The sequence below is a fragment of the Lycorma delicatula genome, chromosome 7 (assembly GCF_047948215.1).
Source record: "Lycorma delicatula isolate Av1 chromosome 7, ASM4794821v1, whole genome shotgun sequence".
In the NCBI taxonomy this organism is placed as follows: Eukaryota; Metazoa; Arthropoda; class Insecta; order Hemiptera; family Fulgoridae; genus Lycorma; species Lycorma delicatula.
Window position 1 is genome coordinate 130551846 of NC_134461.1, and position 12358 is coordinate 130564203.

Consider the following 12358-nt stretch of genomic DNA (forward strand, 5'->3'; position numbering starts at 1 on the left):
CCTTTCCCCATTATTTTTTAATCTTTACATAGAACTAGCAGTTAATGACAATAAAGAAAAATTTAGATCCGGAGTAACAGTACAAGGTGAAAAGATAAAGATGCTACGATTTGCTGACGATATAGTAATTCTAGCCCAGAGTAAAAAAGATTTAGGAGAAACAATGAACGGCATGGATGAAATCCTACACAAGAACTACCGCATGAAAATAAACAAGAACAAAATGAAAGTAATGAAGTGTAGTAGAAATAATGAAGATGGACCACTGAATCTAAAAATAGGAAGAAAAAAGATTATGGAAGTAGAAGAATTTTGTTATTAGGGAAGTAGAATTACTAAAGATGGACGAAGCAGGAGCGATATAAAATGCCGAATAGCATAAGCTAAACGAGCCTTCAGTAAGAAATATATTTTGTTTACATCAAAAATTAATTTAAATGTCAGGAAAAGGTTTTTGAAAGTGTATGCTTGGAGCGTAGCTTTATATGGAAGTGAAACTTGGACGATCGGAGAATATGAGAAGAAAAGAAGCTTATAAAATGTAGTGCTACAGGAGAATGTTAAAAATCAGATGGGTGGATAAAGTGACAAATGAAAAGGTGTTGCGGTAAATCGAAAACGAAAGACAGACTTATATGTCAGATATTAAGGCATCTTGAAATAGTCGCTTTAATATTGGAGGGACAGGTAAAAGGGAAAAATTGTTCAGGCAGTCAACGTTTGGAATATGTAAAATAAATAATTAGGGATGTAGGATGTAGGGAGTATACCGGAATGAAACGACTGGCACTACATAGGGAATCTTGGAGAGGTGAATCAAACCAGTCAAATGACTGAAGACAAAGCAAAAACTATCATTAATAAAGATATTTTTATTTTTTAATTAACAAAAAGTAATAAAGTTTAGTAATACGTTTTATAAAATGGCATTTATTAAACGTTATAAAGAAAATTCATTTAAACAATTATTATTATTTTCTAAGCATTACATTAATACTTATTAGGCCTACGTATAAAAAAAAATGATACATACACATTATAAAAAAAATTCTCATTTCAAATTGTAATATACAGATTTGTTTGTTTATAACTGAAGATAATTCGATTATTTGTAAACCGTCGGTGACATAATTCAATACACGTGAATGCTGGCGATTTTAAGGAATTCTAAATAACGATGCAATTTTCGAGTTTTTTTTTATTGGCGATGGAAAAGTTTTTTATCAATAGTTACAAAAAAAAAAAAAATGAAACAAAAAAGAATGTATAACTTCTTTGAAAAAAATAATAAATAAACGAAAATATTTTTTCTTTTTATTTATTTACCCAAGTAACACGACAAAAAAAATTCCATTCAATCAATGATTATCATCTAAACTTAAAAAATAATCATTATTTTTAATTACACTTTTTCAAAATTTACTAATAAAAATTCCCAGATCTTTAACACTTATCTATTTAGATTTCTTATCACTAAAGTCTTACACATGTCATACGCACACATTTTGTGCTCTAATAATGGTAAATTCTAGTATAACAATTAACCGACGACCTAAATAAAATAAATATTCGGAGGGATACATTAAATAGATGGCGTCAAGAACGAATAGATATGCTATTCCCCGGTTAAAAAAAGGAATTTCGCGGTATATACCTGGATTAATCGAGGAAAGTCTCAATAAAACCCTTGATCGGAACAGCATCATTAAAAACGCAATTAATTATAAAATAAATAATAAACGTGATTGAACTCCATTATAACAGTTATTTAAAGGATCTGGTAGCCCATTTTTTTTAATCTTAAAAACACATTTCGACTTTTTGAGGGCGCCACAAGAGTTGGCATTATACTTTATACTAATATATATTTAAGTAAGTAGAACATTAAATAATAATAGTAAATTAAATATCTATAACGACGACAACTTATCGTTTTTATTAAGACGTTTTCATAGTAAAACAAAACGATTTGATTTTATTCCAAATGAAATCAACTTGATCGTCCCACGAAACTTGTCATCTAATAAAATTAAAACATCTCATATTGAATGAATAAATACCTAGAAATCATTTTTACTATAGATTCATTCAAAAGATTAGCGAGTTTCCAGAAGATAATCTGAAAACGTACCGGTATTTTTGTCAAAGTATTAACATATTTCAAAAACTTAAAAAAATTCTTTTTACAAAATTACCTCTATAAATTTGTAAATAACGTATTCCAGTGAAAATTAAATCCTATAAGATTGCGTAAATGGATACTAATCAATTAACAAAAATTATGTAAGATTTGAATAAATTTGTTTTAATTAATTGAAAATTAAGTATTTTTGAAGACCCACTATCAAATATTGTTTAAAATAAAAGTATTTACACCCATTATACTAAAAGAGATACTTATGATAAAATATATAAATGTATAGTTGTTAAAAGTATAGAAACCCCTCAACAACAATTTTAAAACCGTTCAGGTGTCGGTCAATTATTTTACCTTTAGACGAGAAATAGAATTTCAACCCCTTTTTGGAAGGGTATCCCATAGGTTGTAACTCAAATATTTTACATGTAACACGCTTTGCATAATAATTATTTTAAAGGTCTCTTGAAGAGAAGAAAAATGTATAAATAAAAGGTTTGCACGACGTCTGTAACAAAAATGGCGACGGGATAATTTTGGATTTTGCAAGAAATTACATCGATAATAATTTAAGGAACTATTATCGCAAACAAATGAATTTAAAAATTCTGATTAGATGGATATTACCGAATAAATTTATTAAAGAAATAATTATTTATTAAGCATAACGTTTGCTTTCTTATTTACATTTCAGTTTAATATTCGAAATGTTCTCTTTCTGTTTAACAATGCGCCAGTAGGTTTCAAAAGTAATATACTGCATTATTTAATGATTTTCTACTGATATTTTGTGTTTTTCTCGAATTTTGTTTTGTAAATCATCTATATCTTGAAGTTTATTACGATAAACGATACGTTTTAAGCGGCCCCGTAGAAAGTAGTCCGATGGTGGTAAGTCGGGTGATCTCGGTGGTCATTCTACACGACCCCATCGGCCAATCCATCTTCCAGGAAAAATGCATTTATAATTTCACGTATCTGAAGACCGAAATGAGGCGAGGCACAACCTTTTTGAAACCAAAGGTTTTCCAAGTCGGGGCCAACAACGTTCTGAAAGTTTGGAACGATACGGTCGAGAAGCAAAGCCTCGTATTTCACCGCATTTAAATTTCCATCAACAAATACAGGCCTTATGAATCGTCAACCGACAATACATGCCCGTACATTTACTTTGACTGGATACTGTGTATGTCACTCACGATACCAGTCAGGATTAATATCTATCCGGTATCGACTATTATAGAGATTTACAATGCCGTTTTAAAAAAAAATGTGACATCATAAAAAACGATGTTGTTTAATAAATCAGGATCTGTACAAATATTGTTCATCATAATTTCGCAGAACTCAAGTCTTCGATCGTAGTCATCATTAAGGTCTTGCACCGGAAGAATTTTGAAGGGTTTGAAATTTTCGCTTTTTAATATTCCAATCGCTGAAATTTGGCTAATGTTATGTTCTCGTGCTGCTGTTCGAATCGAGGAATACGGATTCTCAAAAAATTCTTGCATAATCCCTAATTATTTGTTATTAGTTGCAGATTTAGGCCTCCCTGATTTTCCCCTATTATTAATACATCCTGTTTTTTTCAAATCGTTTGATGGTTTCTGACACTATACCTTTTGAAATAGAATTACGATTATTAAATGTTGCGTCGAACCGTTCACCAACTTCATTATACGACCTAACTCTAACACCAAAATCCCTCATCATTAAAAGCGTCATCCTCTCCTATTTACCAAATGACATGTTAATAGCAATGTTAGCAGATAGTACAGAAAAAATTCATTCAGAAAAGCAATTACAAAAAAGATAAAAAATGTAAATAATAAAAGCGGCTTAGAAATGCGGTTAAGGTAGACAAAATCAATTAGCCGACCAAGCACAATAAATTTTCATACGAAACTAACAGTGTATTAATGAAACACTCTAAACGGAACGTTACACAACAATGAAGTAAGCTTCATTCTTGCATCAATGGTAAGAGAACATCAATGATCAGCACGATTAGATGACAATATTTTTAAGTATTTACTCATTAAATCGAAACAAAAACAATATTTTTGTGTTGAAAAATAAAGCTTTTAACTTTTTAAAATTTTTAACTTTTAAATTAAATTTTAATTTAATTCGGTTTACTTTCTTTTTATTTTATTATTCGAACTTACTGAATTAGTAATTTTCAAAATCCAAATTTTACCCCGCCGCCATTCTGGGTACAGACATCGTACCAACTTTTTATTTGTACTATTTTTCTTATCTAAAATGATGTATCATAGAAAGAGTGTTACCGTTTAAAATATTTGACTTACAATCCCTGGGCAATCCCCAAGAAGGAGCTGAAATTCTATTTCTCGTGAAAAGGTAAAGAAATTGACCGAAACCTTATCAAGAAAGTTACAATATTCTATCTGGTACGGTTTTAAAGTTGTTAACGGACTTCCATACTTTTGACTCGTTAAATAGATCTTCTTTTACAGATACAAACAGAACAAATAATAAACACGAACATAAATTTTCGTTTTCGTTTTAACAAACGATACCTGCAGTAAACAGCTTAATATACAGAACAAAAAAACATACTGTATCTTACTAAATATTGTGAAGTCTCAGAGCAATGATTAAGCGGTCAATAGCTACTAAACTACATATATATATATATATATATATATATATATATATATATATATATATATATACATATATATATATGTATATATATACATATATGTACATATACATATATATATGTATATATACATATGTGTATATACATATGTATATATACATATATGTATATATATACATATATATATATATACATATATATATATGTATATACTACATATATATATATATATATATATATATATATATATATATATATATAAAACAGAATCCATAATATATCATCAACAACTAGACATAGTTTCTAGCCATGTTTTTCGGTACTTACGTATTCTACAGCTTTATTTAAAAACAAAGTAGTCAATCGGATTTCGAGGGAAAATGAACAGTCTCTGTATTAATTATAATAAACGGTTATTTATATTTATTTATTTTATAAATATAATTTAACCAAACTTAACCTACGCTCGCTAACCTTGACTAATTTACACCGTTTTTTTTTTTTTTTATTTATTTAATAAATTCACTAAGTATTGCGATTATTTATTATTTAAATAATCAAAACACTCCTGTTAATTAGTCAAGATTAGCGAGCGTAGGTTAAGTTTGGTTAAATTATATTTATAAAATAAATAAATATAAATAACCGTTTATTAAAATTAATAAAGAGACTGTTTTGAATTTATGTTAAACTCTATATCGGCCCATTTTCCACCGAAATCCGATTGACTACTTTGTTTTAAATAAAGCTGCAGCTGCGGTGGCGTTAATACGTAAGTACCTGATTTTCTAAGTAAAAATCTTTTTAAGACCAGTTAACCTACATTATATATATATATATATATCTACAAACATGTTTCCAATTGGCTTCTCTACGAAATAATGTATTGAAAAATATATATTCTGATGGATATACGTAATAATAATATATTTTACAGATCACGTTAGAAATGTGTAGGTATGCTAATGCGACGTAGAAAAAACAGCTTCGCCTGGATGGATCAAGGAAAACTATGAAAAACCCTTCATCAGAACTCAAATACAAAATACACATTTTATTATCCGTATTTAATAAGTATAAATTAAATACGTGACTAAATTAACAAAATAATTTTAAAAAATAAGCAAGACTTTAAGAACTTTTTATGAAAAATTATTTATTATTCTACTAATGGTGTACGTTGCAATCTGTTCGATTAGCGAACAATAATCAATCCCACGTCCCGAAGAGATGAACGTGATATGTATGACATGTAAATGAGATGTAGCCTTGTACAAACTCTGACCCACCACTGCAGAGACGTGTGGTTAATCGAACCCTAGCCACCAACGTATACCGGTATTCGCTGTCTAGTATTCAAATCCGTATAAAAGCAACTAACATTTAACTAGGATTTGAACCTCAGAACCTTCTACTTCGAAAATCAACCGTTAAACAACTGACCTGCGACAAGTTAACCGCTTGATCAGCCCGGTGTCAAAAAAAATAAATAAATAAATAAAAATATTTGAGCGCATATTATCAGTATACCTTTAACGAAGATGTCGGAAATTAACAAATTATTAAGGAAAACCTTATTATTTTAAAAACTCATTGACAAATATTATTTCTGCAAAAAAGAATGTTTAAATTCTATTTTAAATATATATTTAGTAAAATAATAATTTTCATTGTTTAATGATACATTCAAAAAAACAACAAAGGAATATATATATATAAGGTCCCGAAATATTGTGTAGCTACAGGAAAGCAGTGCTGTTATCCGATTTGATAAACGTGGATTATTTTACGTATAACAGTTTAATAAAGTACGAGTATGAATTCGATTTGAAATTTCCCATACTTTAATTATTTCCTTAATTGTCCGTATTTTGTTTTTAATATTACGTATTATCATACAGACTAAAAGCCGGCTTGAACCCGGATCGTCTCTTTTTAGTAAAAGATAAATCGGTCACTTATTATCTTAAATCCCTAGGTGTCCAAACATTCAGCATTTATAACAAGTAAATTAACATGGTTAATTTATATTTTTGTTTTTCTTTTCAAGAAACTTTTCCGCGTTCTAATATGCAACAGATCATACTTTTTTTTTAATAATTAATAATAATAATTTTGATATATTATTTAACTTTTAAATATGAAAAAGGTCGTAATATTTATCTACGGTTGAATAAAACTTCTAAGATACAAATATTTGCATAATACGCCATTTGGATAACAGGTTTTAAATATAAACAAAAATTTAAACGTATATCTTAATATTAAAGTTTTAATAATCGACTACGTTTTAATTATTTTATTTATACCTTACCGGTTAGTTAGTTAGTTAGTTAACATTTCATAATTGATCGTTAAGTTGTAAACAACATATCTAATATGATTAATTATTATTCTTGCGACATTATAAAAAAGAAAAAATTGCGTAATTTAAAAGATGCGTAATTTCGTATCACGTTAACGTAGCAAAAATATTTTACGAACATTAATAAAAAGTTATCTGAATAAAAAAAAAAAATCAAAATAAACCTATTAGAAATTGCGATTACTATAAATATATAGCTGAATAATTGTATTTATTTTGTATAACTTATATAAATACAAAGATTACAAAATTAATCGTAGAATAATTATAATGTAAATTTTAATTAAAAAAAGGAAAAAGAAAAGAAATACCTTCAAAATCTTCGATATCACTAAGCGGAGCTTTTGATCCGACAATAATAATTGGCGTCTGCCCGTTTGATTTTCGTTTATTTTTCACATTTTGATCACCGCACTCATCACAGTTTTCTAATAACGATGCCGATGACATGTCGATTATTTCGTTATCGCACATTTTTATAAGTTTTGTTTTATTATAAAGTTAAAATGAATAATAAAATTATTTAAAAATAAAAAAAAAATATACAAAAATTCACAACTGATTTTTCTTTACGAACAATAATCAATTTCTAATAAAATTTTATAAATCTCACTTAAAAAAACGACATATCTGTTATTATTATTATTAGTCCGTTAATTAACGTTTTTTTAAATATGTTATTATTAAAACAATAACGCGAGAAATACATCCGTTAATTCAAGGGACTCTAGAGGATATAGCTGCCGGAAGAAAATCGTTGTGCACGCCGAAGCTACCAGCGGCTGACTGGACTAAACTAATAATATATTCGTACTAAACACCGCGCGGTGAGCGGTGTGGTGTGTGGACTGAGTACAGTGTAGCAGCAGCACGCTGACACAAGATGCACGACAGTAGATGCGCGTCGAACGCTCGTTACAACTTCATAACGTGTAATATGTACAAACACACACTAGGAATTATATTAATTCCTCGTCTCTTTTTATTATGATTATAAACAAAAGAAACAAAGTAAACAAATCAATTCAAGATTTTTACATGCGAACTAAAAATATAAATTGTTTTTTCCTCTATCTCTGTCTGTTCTGATGACGACTCACAAAGTGTATCGCTGTTTACACAGAGTTTACGAATGTAATATAAAATTTAAAGTGTTGTGTGCGTACTTTTTATATAAAGAATAACTTCAGTTCGTATCTCAACAAAATTAATAGTATTCAAGTACAATATATTACATAACTACGATAGTTAAAATTCAAGCAAGATTATAAAATGAAAATAGAAAATAAACCTAACATCAATTAATAAAGATTACTATATTATTATTATTATACAGGAATGATAATTGTATAAATATACAAAGGTAATACAAATATTAAAGATAAATCTTAAATTAAATAATTCCATCTTCATAAAATAAAAATTGAAAATTGAACATGTTATCTAAAAGAAATGATAAGACTCAAGTATCTAACACAAAAAAAAAATTAAACAGATTTTCTTTATAACTAATCGAAATTAAACTTGAAAACTAAATGAAATTTCGACTATTATAAAACCATTACAATTTTTAAATAAAAATTATTACCACTTACGATACTAGACGCCATGTACTAGTCCAGCCGGGAGTTTGAGCGGTATAGCTAACCTTCTCACTACTTACCGCTCGGACTGCTTCCGGACAAGAGTTATTTTCTTTTTCCCCTTTCGTGCGATAGTTGACAGTTATTTTACTAATCCACCTTCTTTCTTTTCCTGTTTATCCTCCGGGAATTACCGTTCAGATATTAAGGAGGATGAATGAGATGATATGTATGAGAGTAAATGAGCAGAGCAGTGAGCAGTGAGTGTGAATGAGGAGCAGTGCTTTCTCCTTTCCTGTACACTTTGTACATCAACGATATGCCGCTAAATAGAAAAACGCGTTAGAAACGTTTCCCGGGTCGCGAGTGAATAAGTTTTAAGTATTATTGTAAAACAAGCCAACAAGTTATACTGTCTCGCCAAAAGACAACAGAATGCGGTAAGTTTTTTTTTTCAGACTAACAACTTCTGCCATGACAACTCTGCAAACGTGGAACCTTACCGCTGGACCGACAGTGTTGAGGGTAAGAGCAAACGCCGTTTGGCGTCGGGAATGCGCGTTTTTTTTCTCGCGTGTGTATGTTCTGTTTCTTATGTTACACATACGTGAGAGACGTGTGCGTGGAGAGATTCGTGCCCACTTGGTCTTGGTCGTTGGATCAACGAAATAGAGAGGGAGACGTCTTTCCTTTTAATCCCGCCATCCCAAAATAAAAAGAAAATATAAATTCCTTTTTTTTCTTTTTTTTTTCGTGTGTGTGTTCTGTTTCTTCGGTTACAGGTACTCACAACAGCCACCACAACAAACATAAATGGTTTATTCACTGCGGCCACGCGGTCCCCCCAATTCCTTCCCGGACACACGTGTGTCTGGAGATTAATATTATGATGTGTAGTAAAGAATCTGCTTCTTCTACAAAGGCGATCGCCGCTCCATAACCGCGACCGCGAATAGGTATCATCAAAAATTGTAAGTTCCCTATTCCCTTTCCTTTCAAGAAAGAAGAAGAGGGAACGAGCCCAGCAGCCATCAGCCCAGCAAACACCAGCCCAGCAGCCACCTGCTCAGCGGCCACTGACTGAACAGAAGAACGAACAAAGAAGAAACCTGCACTTTTCCCCGTTCAGCCCTTCGGGGCCACATGAATTTCAAGGTTAATGGCATATAACGTCGGTTACTGCCAATTCTTGGAAAGTGCAGGCCAAAGAAAAACGAAGAGGTCATCGGAAGGAGAAGAAGAAGATAGAAGACCGTCTAAGCGACCCAACGTCCCGGACGGGAGTCCGGGAATGAGCCCAGCAGAGATGCGTCCTGAAGGGTAGCCAACAAAGAAGTGGATGAAGAGGTTCTACTTAACCTTTTCCTACATAACTTATACCTTACAATTAAATCAGCAATTGCGACTTCCTCCGGAGAAGGGGGCGCATTGATCCCTCCAAATAACCAATGCCCCCTTGTGGCGTGTTCCTGCTAGCCAATAAAGCGTTAGCACCGAAAGGACTTCAGTGGACAGACTGAAGGGGAATCACGTCGGGAGCACGGGTTTTAAAAGCCGTCTCCTGCGGTCTGACCCAGAATTGGGTGTGATAACGCTGGATATGAATGGACAAGGAACGCTATACAAAATCCGTCCATAAAACTAAAGAAACCACTAAAATCATACCCGACATTAAAATAAACCCATAAACACGCCCGAATAATAGATAGATACAGCAGCAAGGGACATTGTCCAGGCTCTGCGTTTTCGAAGGGAGAAATGAAACTCCCGCCATCTTTGCGTTCCGTTCCGTTCCCTGTAACTCTAATAGTGACTGACCCCTTGAAGGACATACCTGACAGATCTTGCGCCGAACGTCGCACTACGACAACACGATAGCCGTGTTGAAGATCGTCACCACAGTGAAAAAGACTTTGAATCTTCGAACAGGGAGTCGGTACTTGCGTAATACACCCGTTTACGGTGATGTTCGCCAAGTGAGACGACTTAATTTACAACCAGTAAGGCCGCTAAATATCAAAATTCTCCCGTTTCTGATACAGCTTATAATTTTCACCGATATTAACATCAAATTTGCTAAAAAGAAAATCGAATACATGTTCAAATTAAACCAAAAAAATATATCCAGATTAAAAAATTAGAAAATAATTAAAATTTACTATATTTTTCGGTTTTTTTAAGCTGGAAAATGGAGTACTTACTCTTGTTTTTTTTTTTTAAATTAAGCTTACGTCTATTGTACACACATTATTTCAAAATCTGTTTCAATTGTATTCACATTTGGAAGCCTGAAAATCTGGCTTCCACAAAAAATGACAAAATAATAGTGATTTTTGAACAATTAACACCGTTTTAAATAAGTCCAAAACCATTTTTTTTTCAAGCGATTTAGGTATTAAAACATGAAACACGAAAAAAATTAATTTAGGATAATTATTTTTTTAAAAATGGAAGACATCAAAAATGCGATAAAAAGTAAGAAATACGAGTAATTTCGTTCAAATACTTAATTCCTTGGACACGTTATTGAATCGGCGCCTGCTTTACGAAATTAATTTCTCGATACACTACAAATCCGTTCCATAATACTCTATATACGTATACTACATAAAATCCATTACCGATATTACATCGGTGGAATTCATATCTATGTGCTTTGATTGCTTTTCCGTTTGCGATTATTACGTCTTTTTATATACGCCATCTGTAGATCCATTCAAGTATCACATAATATTATCATATATTTTGGCGCCGATTCAAAAAGCGTCTAAGGAATTAAGTATTTAGATGAAATTATTTCTTGCTTTTTAGCGCATTTTGATGACGGTTCCACTTTTTTTTAAATTATTATTTCATAATTATCTGCGTCTGATTAATAACAATAAGTTATTCGGCGGAGTTACGTGCCCCTTTTTGGTGATATAATAACATAACTGCCTTCAGACAGAAGCTATCGGTGTTTCGTTCAACCTCGTTGGGGTGAAGCAGAAATAAATTTCCAGCATCAGTTTTCATTTTGTGAACTAACAATAAACACGAGACAAAGAACCGACACGGAGTACATCGATTTATTAAATAACTTGCGTTTCGGCGAAGTTACAACCGGCCGATCGGAAATGCTTTGCGAAAGAAGAAGAATATGCCTTTAACAGACGAATTTGCAGATGAAAATGCTATAAAAATATTCCCAACTCTTAAATTAGTCGAAGTATATAATCGTAGTACGGCCGATACGATATCAAAAGCAAATAGAGTTTATATTATTAACGCTATCGATGAATCAAGAGAAGCTACATCACATGGGAAAACTCCCCCCGCGAATGTTATTCCGGTAGGCCACAGTCGATAACTGTGGTGGCCTGTCGCATAAGGTACGATCGGCAGAGGTTCAAGAATTATGTTAAGGCGTAATATATCGATTTCTATTATATGTCAATTTTCAGACCGATTTTTGGGTCTAAAAAGTTTTTCCAATATCATCGTTCCACCGCGAAAAGCAGCCGCGTCGTTTGCAACAAAATCTACTTTAATCGGATTAATAGGAAAAAAATTACTTGCGAACAAACATAAAAAAAATATACGGGTCGAATACATAATCTCTTTTATGAAGTCGGTTAAATATTGTATTCAATAATAAGAACAAT

General features: G+C 31.4%; 1 protein-coding gene across 2 annotated transcripts in view; it reads right to left on the reverse strand.

Annotated features, from left to right (window-relative positions):
* Window positions 1–8007, reverse strand: part of LOC142327738 (organic cation transporter protein-like) — a 458452-nt gene extending 450445 nt beyond the window's left edge. Inside the window, exon 1 of one of the 2 annotated variants that reach the window (XM_075371029.1) lies at window positions 7443–8007. In XM_075371029.1, coding sequence (XP_075227144.1) covers window positions 7443–7605 — 163 coding nt within the window. In that variant the 5' untranslated portion in view covers window positions 7606–8007. The remainder of the gene's footprint in view (window positions 1–7442) is intronic. The other variant, XM_075371030.1, reaches the window with a different exon arrangement.
* Window positions 8008–12358: the final 4351 nt, after the last annotated feature.